This window comes from Prionailurus bengalensis, chromosome A1 (assembly GCF_016509475.1).
Source record: "Prionailurus bengalensis isolate Pbe53 chromosome A1, Fcat_Pben_1.1_paternal_pri, whole genome shotgun sequence".
Taxonomy (NCBI): domain Eukaryota; kingdom Metazoa; phylum Chordata; class Mammalia; order Carnivora; family Felidae; genus Prionailurus; species Prionailurus bengalensis.
This window is the reverse complement of record NC_057343.1, coordinates 181,783,938-181,801,763: the sequence shown is the minus strand read 5'-3', so window position 1 is coordinate 181,801,763 and position 17,826 is coordinate 181,783,938. Positions and strand designations below refer to the sequence as shown.

At 41.3% G+C, this 17,826-nt stretch overlaps 1 protein-coding gene across 15 annotated transcripts in view; it reads left to right on the top strand.

The window, feature by feature from the left end:
* Positions 1-17,826, top strand: part of TENM2 (teneurin transmembrane protein 2) — a 1,251,785-nt gene that overhangs the window by 1,186,282 nt on the left and 47,677 nt on the right. For 14 of the 15 annotated variants that reach the window (XM_043596358.1, XM_043596374.1, XM_043596352.1 and 11 more), the window contains 6 exons: positions 2,426-2,446; positions 5,416-5,648; positions 6,883-7,037; positions 8,252-9,126; positions 15,617-15,792; positions 17,266-17,501. In XM_043596358.1, the coding sequence (XP_043452293.1) occupies positions 2,426-2,446; positions 5,416-5,648; positions 6,883-7,037; positions 8,252-9,126; positions 15,617-15,792; positions 17,266-17,501 (1,696 nt within the window). The remainder of the gene's footprint in view (positions 1-2,425; positions 2,447-5,415; positions 5,649-6,882; positions 7,038-8,251; positions 9,127-15,616; positions 15,793-17,265; positions 17,502-17,826) is intronic. The other variant, XM_043596343.1, reaches the window with a different exon arrangement.

Genomic DNA, 17,826 nt, shown 5'->3' with positions numbered 1-17,826 from the left:
CACACCACACCCATTTGGTGACATTGGGCATTACACTTCCAGTAATAATGCTTAGTGAGTCTGAACAATAGGGCGGAAGCTTTCCTGAAAGCCATTCCTATACCAGAATCACTAGCAGTAATCTTTTTTTTTTTTAAGTTTATTTATTTTTGAGACAGAGAGAGACAGAGCATGAACAGGGGAGGGGCAGAGAGAGAAGGAGACACAGAATCTGAAACAGGCTCCAGGCTGTGAGCTGTCAGCACAGAGCCCGAACCAGGGCTCGAACTCATGGACCGTGAGATCATGACCTGAGCCGAAGTCGGACGCTCAACCGACCAAGCCACCCAGGCACCCCAACACTAGCAGTAATCTAACTAGATAATGAAAGGACCACATATGAGCCACATAAGCATGTCCCCCTAAAACTAATTTAAGCATATTAATTAACTAATTAACACATAAGCATGTCCCCCCTAAACTGAATTTATCCCAGCTAACTTCTCTTTCATTAGAACTGAAACAAACAAACTGTGGCCACTCCAATACCACCCTATTCTGTGGCACAGAGGGAGTTGGAAGGGAAGGAGGCAACAGTCTCAAATGTTGATGAGCTAAGCCATCTCACTTCTTGAATCTAAGACACCACTCTGCCCTTGAAGGCTGTGCCTAAAGGGTTTGCATTATTGCAAACACAAAGCCTTGGCCTGTCCTTTGTATATAAGGCACCTGTGCTGATCTACATCGATTGACTCAATGCCATTATTTTGGTTTGTTGGCTACTAAGTACCCATGCTGCCAATGGCCTTGGACTGGAATAGTGGTGACCTCAGTTGGTCTCCAAAGCTCATATCCATATGATCATTTGGACTGTACCCTCAGTGACTTGGTCTGCCACTCCTGCCCTTCTCCTTTCCCCAGCATAGATATTATATTAATCAACTTAAAGCACATGTTCTTAGGAAAGAAGTAGGTCAGGTCTGCAGACCCAAATCCCATCCAGTCTTTTCACAAAATCTTGACTAAAACACTGGAATTGATATTGCAATAATTAAGAGCCAAATATGACTACCACTGGTGGCAGATAACATTTCACTTTCATTAAGCAATATAAAATAGACGCGAGAATTCCCGGCTGCCACCCTGACACACCAGGCTTTGCAGAATGAATCTTAAATTGCACTATGTCAGTCAGAGCTCAGGAGTTATCAGCATCATTTAATTAACTTTTTTTTTTTAACGAAAACTAACACATTGGAATAAAATATAAAAATGTAATCCCTGTGCAAACCCACCGCTAATCATGGCCCCTGGCAGAGGCCCAGGCTGCACCTAAGCAGGAATCAGGGCATTAGTTCTCTTTGTCCCTCCCCTGAAGCCTCCTCCCTCAGCCAGGAGGGAAAGAGGGGGTTAGAGACTCCTTCCACTTTGGCCTAGAAGTCTCAGGAATGAGAAGCAGTTCTCTTTACTTGAGGCCTTAGCATCTCTCCTCTTTGCCCTAATGTTATTAACTTCTAGCCTCTTTCCTGTTGAAATTGACATGTATTTTTGTTCTTAAAAAATGCTTCAGATCCTCTGTCCCCCTTCTCTCTCTGCTCCTTCCCTTCTCACACATTCTCTCTCAAAAATAAAAATAAACATTAAAATTAAAATTAAAATTAAAAAAAAAGAACAGCAACACTTTTACCACTTTTCCAAAAAAGAAATGGTAAATGGAGTCTTTGGCTCCAATTATAGAGAATATTAATATCTATGAATTTCATGTATGAATGTTATCTGTAGGAAAGAATGCATACAAGGGGCCCCACACATGCAAATTGAGTTAGGGAGAGGGAAGGTGTCATAGAACAGGGATAGGAAATGGTTGAGACTCTCAGGGTTCAACAGAATGTTTGCCAAACTGCAGATGGATTTGGGAAGAGGCTGTCTTGGATGGTACTGACTCTACCCTGTGATGCACCAATAACATATAGGTGGCACAGGTGGCACCAGGTTCCCTCCCACACCCAGGGCAGACATTATAAATGAGTCCCAGCACTTGTTACAGCTGATTGGCATTTGGCTTCAGAATCCTTCTACTTCTGTGCTCCTGGCAGGCATCACTAATCAATCAGTATTGGCACTCAAGAGGGAAACTATTTGCCATCTTTCATTAGCCAAAAGACCTCTTTCACCTGTTGCCACCTGTGTCATGTGACAGCCACATTGCTGGTCAGAGAATTCAAGCATTCTTCTGTAGATTTTTCAATGGCCAGGAAGAGTCCAAAATCAGGGGTGTTCCCCAAGTAATTGAGCCAGGAGCTGTCAGCTAGAAGGGAAAAAAAAAGGAAGACGAGTGCCTTTTTTTGGGTCCCTTTATGCAAGAAATGAAAATGTTATGTTTGCTTTATCATCAATTCTTCAGCTAACTGTTTGTTCTTTTTCCTTCTGTTTTCTTTCTATAAAGAAATAAAGAGTTTAAACATAGGTAAGACGAAGAACTCTTTCCCATATAATTTGATATGGTTCGTTTGCTTCCTTGTGTTTGCTTTTTGTTTTGTGCTTCTTGTGTAATGTTGTGTATTTTTATGTACCAAATATAGTAACTTTTTTATGTGCTAATTGTGTGTTGTGGATATGATAAGCTTTAGCAATTATGAAATGCAGTCAAAAAGCAACCAAATAAGCTGACAGTAATTAGAATTTCCGGGAGATGCAAGTGCAAGATAATGAACCCTCAGCGAACTTTTATCCTGACTGCTCAGCGCGGTCCATAATTGGGCTAAACAGTTGAGGCAAACTTCTGGCTTTTGTAAATGCTGGACTGGGTTCACAAAAGCTTTAATGAACTGGAAACGGGTCAAAAACTCATTTTCAACTCATTAATGATTTTTTCCCCTGGATATATGGTCATTTAAAAAAAAAAACAAGTTAATTGCCAATCTGCTGGTCAGAATGAATCCAACAGTCAGATGCATTGGGAATTTTCATGGAGTTAAATCACTTTTAAGTAGTATGAAGGGTGTAGACCAAGTACTTTTGTCTAAATAGCCTTTGTCATTCAACTGCTCCAGGTTATCATTTAAAACCATACTGGTGAAATTCACATATGGAGTGTACAACACACATATTTGTGCATATGGCTCTGGGGAGCTTCCCATTACAAAGCTAGGAAAACTCCAGCTTGTCCCAAGGTTGCACTGAAATGGAAGAAAAGTGATCTTTTTATTTAGAAGGAGAGAGAAAAACAAAATAATGTATTTTAATACTCAAGGGAATGTTTCTCCTCACTTCTTGAAATGAAACATGGAAGGGGCTTCTTCCTGATGTTAGGTGAGAATTAGACAAAAATGGAGTCAAGTTGTATAAGATCATCAACTTCAGTGGAAAAGCTATGCGTATGCACCTTCTGCCTCTTCCTCAGGTACTCCCAAACTGGTCTGCCTATAGGCACCCCAACTGGGCCAAGCAAAAATAAATCTACAATGCCCTGAAAGGACATCCCAGTTCAAACTCACATACCTCATTTGACCTTCACCGTAGCCACAAATGTGGAAGTATGGGCTGTCCATACCTGAGATTCTCTGTAAGAATCTTGGTTGGAGCAAGTATGAGGCCATGGGGAAGAATGAGACCCCAACAAGAACTGACCTCACACCCTTAATTGTCTGCTCTTCTACCAGAGTTTTTGAAAAGGCTCTTTGAATCAGGCTCCCAAGAAAGTCCAGAATTAATTATCTTGCTCACAGATAGGCACAGATGTGCGGTGCCCTGATCCTTCTGCTCATGATGCTAGCCAGCTACTATCATTCGGTAACAAAGTACAGCATCTAATTAAAAAAATAGCATGAAGTTTTCCCTTTCTGCCCTAATTTGCATATGTGGATATTCTCTAAAGACTTAGTAGCAAAAGAAGAAAGAAAGAAAGAAAGAAAGAAAGAAAGAAAGAAAGAAAAGAAAAGAAAAGAAAAGAAGGAGAAAGAGGAAGAGGAAGGAAAGGAATGGAAAGGAATGGAACCCTGGTAGCCTACTCTTTTAAACTAGTTATCTAGGCTGGAATTTTAGAAAGACCTTGACTTCTAGTTCAATTATGTGTCTTAATAGCAACCTGAGGAAAAGTTGGAATTAAAGATGGTCTTGACTCACAAATTGTTCCTAAAAATAGCTTCCTAGTTCTTTTCTTCCTTAAATCAAGGAAGAATCCAAATGGGGGTGTTTTAATTAGTAATTTACCAGCTAATGTCTACAGAACAAATGCATCCAACACTATCATCACCCTCACCTTTCCTTCACCTCTTCCATCCCCTTTCTTCCCATAATTCCAAACTACAATTGAGAAATAACTGAAAAACAAAAGGCCTATGCTGATTTTTGGCATGTGGCATCCTAAGGCAGAGAGGCATTCACTGTTTGCAACCTAGAGGTGGTGATTTAATAACCAGTATAGGAATAGCATGAATACCTATTCTGGTCTCAACCTCCAACAAATGACAGACACTGCAAAGGGAAGAAACTGTAGGGTTTTGAGCCAAAAGGGACATGAGAAATGATCTGATTTATTCATTATCCAAATAAGCAGTCTAGGACCCAACACAGCCAAAAGACTTACTTAAGGTCACCAGCTGGGTCACACTGAGTTTAGAGTTTCCTGTGGCTTAGTCCTATCCTTATCAGCAACATATAGGGCAGCTAGATGCATGGCAGAGAAAGAGGTCCAGGTCTCTGAGGAATAGTGCCTTCCTATTACATTTCTCACAAACACGTCTAGTGTCACTTAGGGCCCTAGCAGCTCTTCATCCACGTTTGTGACCTCACCATTACATAAAATATTAAAACTGTACCTTCTCCCTCAGTAATATAGATTCTGGATGTGATATCAGCAAAATATCATTTTTTTTAAATGCCAACTTTATTCATATCCACACTGAGAAATAGTAGAGAAGACCTGAGGCTGAGGACTAGGGATCGATCTGGGAGCCTCCCATCAGAAAGTCAGGAAAATTCCAGGTTGCCCTAGTATTAATGATCTAGTGCCCTGGAGACATTAAGGAAGCATGGATTAAAAGAAAACCTTGTCTCATGGAAGTGTTCCTCAATCCCACTTGAGAAATATATCAAACCCATGGGGGAAAATAAAGAAGGCTGATACACACAAAACACTGACACAAAAGCAGGACCAGACTGGGATCTTTTGTACCAGCTAAATGAAGCAATAGTATTTTAGTATGATGGGAAAGGATGAACTCTCTAAATAGCATGAAGAGCTTAGGTCCAATTAAAAGAAATAGCTAAGAGCCATGATATGTTAGAACACTAGGTTGTTATGCTAGATTCTTTCCAGTTCAATAAAGTGGAAAGACACTAGAAACAGAGTCTTACCAGGATTTTTGTCATCTCTTTGATCCAGTAGACCAGCTGCATAGCCCCTTCTCATTTCTCTTTCTGCTTCTTCTAAAGCAACAACCCAGCACACAAGTACTATTTGGCAGTAGACCCTGTGTCCGGCTCTCTCTACGTGTCTGACACCAACAGTCGGCGAATCTACCGAGTCAAGTCTCTGAGTGGAGCTAAAGACCTGGCTGGGAATTCAGAAGTGGTGGCAGGGACTGGAGAGCAGTGCTTGCCCTTTGATGAAGCCCGCTGTGGAGATGGGGGGAAGGCTGTGGATGCAACCCTGATGAGCCCTCGAGGTAAAGGTTACAAAAGAAGAAAACCCCTCCTCCAGAATGACCTTGCCACAAGGTTGTCTTTCTTCTTAACTGGAACTGAACTAAGTCCAGGCAGTCACAAATACAGCTTTCTCTACAATAATTTAACTCTTATAGATTGCTTTGGTGTGTGGGTGAGTATTTTAAAAAATTGTTTATTTGAAGTAAACTTCATCACCCACATATGCTACAAACGGAAAGTGGGTTGGATTGCTCCTGGAGACTTCTGAATGCTGCCAGTCACAGAGTCAGAGGGAAATATTAGCTCCATGAGCCAGAGTGACAGCTGTGTGGGCTGGAGACAGAACAGAGCCCAGTGGGGGGGGGGGGGGGGGCTCCAACCACTCCCAGATGTTTATGTTAGACAATAGTGTACATAGTCATAAGCACAGAGCCTGACATTTTGTAAATGCCCAATAAATGGTAGCAATTAAGAATGGGTATAATTTCCAAGAGTCTGGGATTAGGGGGGAGGTGTTCTTAGAACCAATGGATCTCTGTTGGAAAAGGACCAAAGATACTTAGGGATAAAGACCTATTGATCCTTTGAAGCCCCAATTCTTATTAACATTTTTAGCTATCACTAAAGCATCTGGCAATATGGATTAAGGATGAATGGCCTTGGGCATGGGCACTAGGGTGAAGGTGCCAAAGAAATAGAAGCCACTGTCTGCATCTTACCAGGAGAGTGCTAGAACAGGTGTTCCCCCAGGGCGTACCGAGTAGAGTCAAGGCTTAATTGAGAATGTTTCATGGAGGATATATTTTGAATTGGAAGTTTGTGACTACAGGAATCATTGTTTCTGAACCTCATTGTTGTAATTAGTTGTGAAGGTTATTCAAGTAATTTACTACCAATAATTTTTCAAGCAATGAACTTGGAAAATAACTTCTTTTCTAAAGAGAGCAGATGCCACATTATTTCCCCATTCATTCATTTGCAGTCTTGGTTCATTTGCAGCCCAAAGTTCATTCTTCAATTGGGTGGTAATGTAGCTAGCACCCTAGTAATTATGCAGATCTCAACAGAGTGCCTATGAGAAAGGGTTTTACCTTAAAAAGCTGAGAGCCACTGCTCTGGGTCTGCGAATCCATCCAGTATGTTCCCGAGTTTGAGAAGATCAAGAAGCTAATGCCCAATAGGGCATCCCCACCTCCACCCCCACAAGCCCTACTCCTTGTCAAGAGACACACGTTCGCTGTTTGTCTTGATCAGGTATTGCAGTGGACAAGAACGGACTCATGTACTTTGTTGATGCCACCATGATCCGGAAGGTTGACCAGAATGGAATCATCTCCACTTTGCTGGGCTCCAATGACCTCACTGCTGTCCGGCCACTGAGCTGTGACTCCAGCATGGATGTGGCCCAGGTGGGATTTACTTCTCATCACTGTGCCACACCTGGTTCTTGGCCTGAAGTTCTCACCTGCAGCCTGTTTGGGTTGAAAGTGGAATGGGAGGAAGAGATATAGATACAGATTACAGGGTGGTTTGTAGAAGGCTTGAGATGAACTAGGCAGCAAAATGGAATGAGAAATGTTAGACAAGAATGAGAGAGAGAGCAAGAGAGAAAGGAAAGGGGGAGGGTGGGATTCAGCTCAAAAATTGGAGCTAGTGACACACTCCAGCCGTGGCAGATTACAGGGTAGGAGTTACTGTGTAATTACCTCTCTTCTCCATCATTATTGCAGGTTTGAGAATGTACTATACAGTGTTATATGTCAATCAGAACTTCACTGTTAATCTAAAATGATTGCATCCTCACTATATAAACCTTTACTTTGTGAAGTAGTAACTAGAGCAGAGCCCTCTACAATATTCCTCCAAGTGATATTCCTTTAGTATGAGTTCTTATGGGGGCAGAGAACAGCGGCTCACTTAAATGGACAGCAGGAGAAAATGATGTTTATTATATGGATCCTCAAGCAACCTGGAATATATGCTTGCCCTTCCTATGAGGGCCTTTTCAACCTTCAATCAACCTCATTAATTTCAGCTCAAATTCCACAACAAACTGAAAACTTGCCCCAGAGATTTTCATTTCAGTTTTGCAGAGAAGGTCCAGTTCATTTCTTCAAGCGAATGCCCAAGTTGTAGTTCACTAGCCAGCCTGTGCATTGGCTGCCCTTGGGTCAGGGCCATCTTCCAAACAGCATGGCTTCTTTTGTGTATGAGATAAAAGTTCCACCTCTATATGAACATAGCCTCCTTAAGCCTATGGCTGGATGAGCAGAGGATAGAAGGAATTACTTTAGCCCCTTGTGCAGTGAATTATTTGTCCAACTATATATGACTCTGACCTTGGTCCAATCATCTGGGGCTGAGAAGAACATCAAGAGTAGAGCTGGTGACCTCCTCCAGCTATAGCAGATGATATAATAGGAGATGTTTGTTACTTGGCCTCTTCTTCATTGTGTACACTCGACATGGGCAATGGGCAAGTGGTTTGATGATGGGTACTTCTTATACAGTGTGGTTAAAAAAGAAAGTTTTTTTTCACCAGTTGCATAAAACCAGTATAAGTGCCCTACAGTTCAATGTTGGGCATGTTAGAGGCTGCTCTTTAATGCCGTGTCATCCACAGGTTCGCCTGGAGTGGCCAACAGACCTTGCTGTCAACCCCATGGACAACTCCTTGTATGTTCTTGAGAACAACGTCATCCTTCGAATCACTGAGAATCACCAAGTCAGCATCATTGCAGGACGCCCCATGCATTGCCAGGTTCCTGGAATTGACTACTCACTCAGCAAACTAGCCATTCACTCCGCTCTGGAGTCAGCCAGTGCCATTGCTATTTCTCACACTGGGGTCCTCTATATCACTGAGACCGATGAGAAGAAGATTAATCGTCTACGCCAGGTAACAACAAATGGGGAGATCTGCCTCTTAGCTGGGGCAGCCTCAGACTGTGACTGCAAAAATGATGTCAATTGCAACTGCTACTCAGGAGACGATGCCTATGCGACTGATGCCATCTTGAATTCCCCATCATCCTTAGCTGTAGCTCCAGATGGTACCATCTACATCGCAGATCTTGGAAATATTCGGATTAGGGCGGTCAGCAAAAACAAGCCTGTTCTTAATGCTTTCAACCAGTATGAGGCTGCATCCCCCGGAGAACAGGAGTTGTATGTTTTCAACGCTGATGGCATCCACCAGTACACCGTGAGCCTGGTGACAGGGGAGTACTTGTACAATTTCACATATAGTGCTGACAATGATGTCACCGAATTGATTGACAATAATGGGAATTCCCTAAAGATCCGTCGGGACAGTAGTGGCATGCCCCGCCACCTGCTCATGCCTGACAACCAGATCATCACCCTCACCGTGGGCACCAATGGAGGTCTCAAAGTCGTGTCCACACAGAATCTGGAGCTTGGCCTCATGACGTACGATGGGAACACTGGCCTCCTAGCCACCAAGAGTGATGAAACAGGATGGACAACTTTCTATGAGTAAGTACATTTGTAAAGCATTTCTTAAAAGTACCCTACCTTAGCTTGCAGCAGGATTGATTGTCCATGTAGATTTTAGAATTGTTTAGTCACAATAATGTGACTAAATTTAATGTCAACTTGTGGCCTCAAGATATTCATGTCCCCTCTCCCTGACTTCTAAGTGATTTGCACTGTTCGGTCTCTGATACTGAACTTCAGAGAACATCCTAACAAGAGCTCCAATTCCTATAGCCTGCTTGCCCCTCCAATTTCAGGATATTGGACATGCACAGCACCTGGGAGAGCAAGTGTTCATTAACTTTGCTGATTATTCATGTTTGCCATGGGTGCGGAAATTAGAATCTAAAAGGCAAGATCCTGGTGGGACTCCTGTAATTTGCCAGTAGGTCCAGCAACACACTTGATTGCACAGACAGGTAGATAAACTCTGAATTTCCTCTTTAGCAGAAGCAGATCAATACAGATAAAGTGCTAGGTATATTAAAAGATGTGAGAGCTGGTCATATTTCCCCTAACAATTAACTCATACTTAATAGTCCCACTGTTTGTTTTGCCAAAAAGCTGTTTTCCATCACTCCTGCAGGCAGCGCTTGGTCATACTGCCTGCTGCTGCAGGTATTAACCAGTGGGATGCTGGTTGGGGAAAATTTCTAAGGCGTGATTCCCCCAGTCACCACTAAGTCTGGTATGGAATTTATAAGTATCTGGCTCTCCTTGACAGTGAAGCTTACTTGTATTTGGAGTTCTTGTTTGCTTTCTGTCTAGGTGTTGCTGCTGGCCGAGAACTTAGTAAGTTGGGTAGAGGTTGTCGGCAGAGGGAATGGGATACAAGAGAGAGAACAGAAGACCCTATTGTTGATCCACTTCTAGATTCAGGAATGTTCACTTCCAGTTGGTAGTCAAATGGGTTTGGGAGCATGCAAAGGAAGCTGTTGCCACCTGCTGGAAATTTACTGCATTGTAGAATTGCTTTTCCTTGCTCTTTTTTTCTTTGGGCAAAGCTGTCTTTCTCAGATTTCTGAAGCATCCTAGCATCCTCCAGGGCACTGGGACTTGATCAAACTTTACCAGCCAGTGACACTGTCCCTAAGGCACCATCTTAGTGCCATCTGTAACTCTCACACCAAGTTAGGTTAAAGCTATACTGTAACCCAAACACCTCATAGATTTTCACCTTCCTTTCTAGCAGTTCTACCTAAAGACCAATGCTTTTCAGAGACAATATGTTGCCTTATCTGATTGAGGACAAACCAATGTCACTCTCAGAAGGCCAGTCTGAATTAGGCCTGACTTAGAGACTATAATAAAGAAGTTCATCCTCAGGTACATCTTTAGACGTTAGCTCTAACTGGGACAGTATTTTCCAGGAAGGGTCCCTAGTTTAATAAAAATATGGGCAGTACGCTTTTTAAAAGTGTTCACAAGTTACATAGAAACTGCATGATTTTTTTTCTCTTTTGAAGAGCTGCTTTTTCATAGTGTAGGTAAATCCTATTATCAAATTGTCCATTATAGGGGTTCAAATGCATGAGGTTTTCCTGTTCCTCCTAAAATGATGGTGAACTTTTTTTGTTTCATGGTACTTTTACATATGATCATCTGGAGAAGAGTAGCCTGTATCCCTGAAAGGCACAGGACCATACTTAAAATTACAACCACTCTTACATTCTCTCTCTCTCCCTCTCCCTTATTTTAATCCTTGCCACTTGTTACCATCTGACATACTCTGTCCATCATGTACACATCATGGAGACAGGGATTCTCATCCATTTTGTTTCTAGTCATGCCCCCAGTGCCATGTACAATGCCTGGCACATAGTAGGCACTCAGTAAATACTTGAATAAATGAGTCAAAAGCAACCTTCAGCCCCACACAGTCCAAGGCTGTAGTAGTTCCCTTGAATGGCCTTGAGATCCCATTACAGGAATTCATAGCACCTTGAAACTATGTGTAGACTTATTTGCAAAAAGACCTGAATCTGAAGATACTCCCTGGGCAAGTAAGCACGGTTGTAGGAAACTTACTCTTCTTTGAAAATTAGAGAGAACATGTTTTTCTTCCTGTGACCCCTGAGATCCTGGCCTCAGCCCCAAACTTCTGTTCCTCTGTGTAGAATCTCCAGTTTCTACCACTTCTCTCATAAGCACCATTGTATGTGTCCAGGTACATTGGAATTCAATCTTTGCCTGGATCCCAGACCACAAACTCCTCATACAAGTCCCTGCTTGACTGTGGGACTTGAGGATATTGTCTGTTGTCGAGTACTCCATTAGGCACCTCATAGGCAAACCCTTAGAAGTGTTTTATTTTCTTATTGAGGTAAAATTGATATATATTAGTTCCAAGTGTACAACATGATTTGATGTTTGTATATATTGTGAAATGATCACCACAGTAAGTATAATTAACATCTATTACTATAGAGTTATGAAAATTTTTCTTGTGATGAGAACTTCTAAGATTTATTCTCTTAGCAATTTTCAAATATGCAGTACAGTGCTATTACCTATCACCATGCCATACATTATATCCTCATATTTTTTTAATGTTTGTTTATTTTTGAGAAAGAGCATGAGCAGGGGAAAGGGAGAGAGAGAGAGGATCCAAAGCAGGCTCTGTGCTGACAGCAGAGAGCCCAATGCAGGGGTCGAACTCATGAACCGTGAGATCATGACCTGAGCCGAAGTCAGACGCTTCACTGACTGAGTCACCCAAGTGGCCCTACATCCTCATATTTATTTTATATCTAGAAATTTATACCTTTTGACCCCTTTTACTCATCCCCCATTTCTGGTAACCACCACCATGTTCTCTGTGTCTATGAGTTCAGGGTTTTTTAAAGATTCCACATATAATATCATGTGGTATTTGTCTCTAACTTAGTTCACTTAGCATAATGCCCTCAAGGTCCATCCATGTTGTCATAAATTGCAAGATTTCATTCTTTTTATGGCTGAATGTATATATATACCACATCTTCTTTATCCATTCATCCACTGATGAACACTTAGGTTGTTTCCATATCAAGACTATTGTAAATAACGCTGCAATGAACATGGGCTGCATATATCTTTTTGAGTTTGGATAGATACCTAAAGTGGAATTGCTGGATTATATGGTAATTCTTTTTTTTTTTTTTTTGAGGAACCACCATATTGTTTTCTATACTGGCTGCACCAATTTACATTCCTACCACCAAGGCACAAGGGTTCCCTTTTCTCCATATCCTCACCAACACTTACTTCTTCTAGATAAAAGACATTCTAATAGGTGTGAGGTAATATCTTATTATGGTTTTGATTTGCATTTCCCATTGCTTAGTGGTGTTGAGCACCTTTTCATGTACCTGTTGGCCATCCATGTGTCGTCTTTGGGAAAATGTCCATTCAGATCCTCTGTATATTTTTTAATCAGGTTGTTTGCTCTTGAATTGTATGAGGGTTTTTTTTTTTATATTTTTTGGACATTAAAACTTTATCAGATATATGATCTGCAAATATTTTCTCCTATTCTGTAGGTTGCCTTTTCATTTTGTTGGTTTCCTTTACTATGAAGCTTTTTAATTTGATGCAGTCCCACATCTTTTTTGCTTTTGTTGCCTTTGGTTTGGGTGTCAAATCAAAAAATTGCCAAGACTGATATCAAGGAGCTTACCACCTATTTTCTTCTAGTTTAATGGTTTTTATCCTTTTGAGTTAATTTCTGTGTATCGAGTAAGATAATGGCCCATTTTCATTATTTTGCATGTGGCTGTCCAGTTTTCCCAATACCATTTATTAAAGAAACGGTCCTTTCCCCATTGTATATTCTTAGCTCCTTTATGGTAAACTAATTGACCATATATGTGTGTGTTTATTTCTGGACTCTTTATTTTGCTCTATTGATCTGTGTATCTGTTTTTATGCTCATAAAAACTGTTTGATTACTGTTTTGATTACAATAGCTCTGTAATTTAGTTTGAAATCAGGGAGCATGATGCTTCCAGCTTTGTTTCTTTCTCTCAACATTGCTTTTGTGGCTCCATACAAACTTTAGAACTATTTGTTCTATTTCTCTGAATAATTCCATTGGAATTTTGTTAGGGATTGCATTGATTATTCCAGTCCATGAACAATGGACTATCTTTCATCAATGTCATAGCTTTTAGTATAAGAGGTCTTTTATGCCCTTTGTTAAATTTTTTCCTAGCTTTTTTATTCTTTTTGATCCAATTGTAAATGGGATTGACTTTCTGCTAGTTTGTTCTTAGTGTATAGAAACACAATGGTATTCTTCAACTTTACTGAATTTATTGGTTCTAAGTTTTTAGGTTAAGTCATCATCTGCGAATAATGACAGTTTTACTTCTGTTTTATTTGGATGCATTTCATTTTCTTAGTTGTCCTGTCTTGTTCCTGATCTTAGAGGAAAAGATTTCAGTTTCCCACCAGTGGGTATGGTGTTGTATGTGAATCCGTCATATATGACCTTTGAGGTACATTCCCTCTATACCCACTTTGTTGAGAGTTTTTGTCATTAATGGGTGTGGGATTTTGTCAGATGCTTTTTATGCATCTGTTGAACCATCCTTGCATCCCTGGAATACATCTATCAATGTACTATTGAATATTATTTTCTGTATTTGATTTAAATATGAATATATTGGAGTATCTATATTCATCTGAGATATTCATTTTCTTTTTGTGTGGTGCCCCTATCTTGGTAGCAGGGTAATGCTGGCCTCATAAAATGAGTTTGGAATAGTTCCTTCAAGAGTTTGAGAAGGATTTCTATCAATAAGTTTTTCAATGTTTGGTAGCATTCACCAGTGAAGCCATCTGGCCCTGTAGTTTTGTTTGTTGGAACGCTTTTGATTACTGATTGAAACTCCTTAGTAGTAATCTGTTATGATCTTTTGTATTTCTGTCATATCAGTTGTAACATCTCTGATTTTTGAGAACTCTTGTCTTTTAAGGTTGGTCAATTTTATCTTTTAAAAAAACCAACTCTTAGGCATTTACTATTTCATTTAAATACCTTTTGTTTCTAATCAGAAAACCTAACAGTCAGGCATATTGGTTAGAAATAATTCCTAAAATAGGGGAACATACAAACACAGGTAGAAAAACCACCCTTAATGTTGTGATGTCTATATTTTAAGACAATTTCTTCTATATATACTCATTATACTATCCGTGGAATATATTTTTATACTCCACTCAATAATATACATTTTTTCATTCCAATAGATAGAAATCACTGTCATCAATTTTTGTGGCTTTATAGGTATCTATCTACCTAATCATTTAACAAATTTGTCACTATTAGTAAATAACATCTTTGAGAGGCAGTTTCTTTAATAGATAAGAAGACAAAAGGGAGTCCCTTTGACCTGGAGGGCCTGACTCCCACCTGTGTCTATAGTGGTCCAGTTAGTGTAATATCTGTACCACCTATTGCCTAGTGCCCTGGGCAAGTGATGAGGGTAGAGCCAAATGCTGGGCCCTTCATTCAAAGCTCTTCCCTCCCTTTGTCCAACTGGCCACCCAGCTTAATGTGGTTCTGTTCTCTGCCTTCAAACATCCCGGGAAGCAAAAATTTCTTATCATGTTTTCTCAAATCACTTACTGTCTTTCTGAAGCCATTTTCCATCCATATTTGCTTCCGTAGTTCTAAGCAACAAAGCCAGATAGGCCATAATGGTTCTGTTCATATGCTGTACAAGCTTCAGTCTCCATCACTGAGAACTTACCACCTTTGTCCCCAGTCCAGAGGGAGTCACACCTAAAGGTTAAGCAAACTACCTTCTTTCCTCTACCTTCCTCCCCTCTCTGGTAACAGATATCTCTAGTAACAGATATCATCTGGGAAAGCTCAAAGGCCTCTATGCTCAGACCTTAAAAAGAGTCTCTTACTTGGGCATATGGAAGGTCCAGCTTTCTGATTACAATGAAACTTTCAGAGTGGGAAAATGTTCCACCAAGTGGAATAGCAAGGCTTTTTGCTAAAGGAGGCAGAAAAAACAATTCCACAGTTCAAGAAAAAAGTAAAGATGACATACAGATAAAGGAGAAGGGCCCAATTTCAGGCAACTTTCTAGCAGCAGAACTTGATCACTGGTATACGTAGACTTGGGTGACGTCAAGTAATTCATTGGGAAAACTGTCTAAGAAGGCTGCTTGGGGAGCTGTGGTTAGTTTGAGACTATAAAACCAGAGAAAGGGTGATAGGCTGCCAGACCTGCTGTGCTTGAGCCAAGGCCTGGAGGTGATATTTGGCCTAGGTTGACTGTCCAGAGGACTTTGAGGTGGCAAGTGAGATGAAATTGTATGAGCATAGATGGTCTCCAATGCCAGGTCTTGCTGATTGTGACAAGGAACCTCTGTGTGATACACTACCCAGCCATTCTACCTCCCAACCTCTCTCTCTGGCCTTGTGAGGTTCTGAGTGGTGGGAAAGCCTTCAGCTCGAGTAACTGTGCTTCCAACCAGTGTGTCTGTCTTCCAGCTATGACCACGAGGGCCGCCTGACCAATGTGACACGCCCCACGGGGGTGGTGACCAGTCTGCACCGGGAAATGGAGAAATCCATCACCATTGACATTGAGAACTCCAACCGTGATGATGATGTCACTGTCATTACCAATCTGTCTTCAGTGGAGGCCTCCTACACGGTGGTACAAGGTAAGCCCCTGCCCACTAAACTCACCCACAGACCCCAGGCAAGCCTGGGAGGACCTCCAGAACCGTGGAACACCTATTACCTTGCTATTTTACTCGTGTCCACAGAAAACAAATTCTACAAGAGGTCAGTCTTATAGAAAATGACTTAATCAGATTCAGAAGAATGTCATCTATACTAAACGAAATGTCCAGGAATTTAGGAATGTCTACATACTTATCTGAAAATGTCAGTTGTCATACCCACTTGCTCTTACCTCTCCATCATCAGCACTCCCCACTAACCCAACACACAGAGTTAGCTTCTCAAAGGCTATTTATCCTCTTGGGTTCACCTCTTCCTTTTTTGGCTCCATTCTGGTGCCACTTGTTTGTTGAGTTGATTGTCCTGGAATCAAAGCCTTTAGCAATCTCTTGCCAAGACTGGGATCACAAAGGTTTCTGACCACCCCATAGTTACTATTGCTGTTTGACATGACACAAATTCCAGGACAAGCACAAGAGCTGGCAAGAAAAGGAATTGTGCAGATTAATTTTTCTTTTAATTAAGATATAATGTCAGTGGGCTAGCCCGTTGTCAGAGGATAAAAGTGTCCTCTCAGTAGATAAATGGTGACATTTCTGCACTATTATCCCACGACAGAGCCTGTTTCAATGACTCTATTTCTGCTCTGCCAAATGATTAATGATGTAGATTCTGTCTTTCTGCATGATGGCTGCAGTTGCAGGAGTGACAGATACACATTTGCTCACAATCCCAAAAGTCAGCATCTCAGAGGCCAGCCCAGCTGGACTCCTTTGCCCAAATAATCAGGAAGAAACGTATCTGTAAAAGGAGTTTTGGACTCACATTTCCTTCCTGGAACTTTTTGATAAGGAAAAGGTCAGAAGTCTGATTGACTAGTGTAGATTCTCTTTGGGGAGATAAACGCGTGTTATCAGCACCCCTAGCTCAGTCTACCTTAAGCTGTTTGAATCTCTTCAGAGTTCTCTTAAGTAAAGGTGGCATCATAGTGGAGTCAGCAGCAGAAGCATGAGGGGCAAGAAGGTTGCTTTTTTCCTCCTGATCTGATCTGTAGCTATACCATCAACTTCAGGTTAGGTGGTAGGCAAAAAGGGGGAAAAATTAAGTCATTTTTTTTTACCATATGTTAAAGATTAGGGATTTGATTGACACAAATTGTGTAGGCAATAGACATCTTTAAAGGTACTATTAATAGTATTCAGTGAGTAAAAGAAAAATATCACAGCATAATTATTTCTGGAGTGCCACATATTAATAATGTTTTTCTTTCCATGGATCAGTAGCATCTCTGGTACTCACCTTAACATTGTATGGGTGCTAATTGAAGGCAGCCTTAGACTGACAGCTGCAAAGTACCATGGAAACCTATAAAAATAGGGGTTCTATTCTCTTATGACTAACAGAGTGGATAATTTCTTTCCATATCCCCACCCCCACTTACATTTCTCCAGATCAAGTGCGGAACAGCTACCAGCTCTGTAATAACGGTACCCTGAGGGTGATGTATGCCAATGGAATGGGTGTCAGCTTCCACAGTGAGCCCCATGTCCTAGCAGGTACCATCACCCCAACCATTGGGCGCTGCAACATCTCCCTGCCCATGGAGAATGGCCTAAATTCCATTGAGTGGCGCCTAAGAAAGGAACAGATTAAAGGCAAAGTCACCATCTTTGGCAGGAAGCTCCGGGTAAGTGATTCCACCCTATCTGTCACCACAAAGCAGTAGGGGATACACACCCTTTGCTCAGGAGCTGAGCAAATTTCCTAGGTCCCAAGCCTCCATTACTCCTTTCTTCCCTGGAAAAGACAAAGTCTTTCCCTCAGAAGATAGAAGCCCAGTCCCTTTGGGAAAACCTCTCCATTGCCTAGGAGAAAACAAGGTGGGGATTTACCTTATGCTCTAGCTAGAGATAGCTTCAGTCTTCTTGTCACACTTGCCATCTTCTTTCTCAACTTTCACTCTTTGGCCAATTTGACAAACGACCTAGCACCGAGTGCCAGTGCCTACTGTG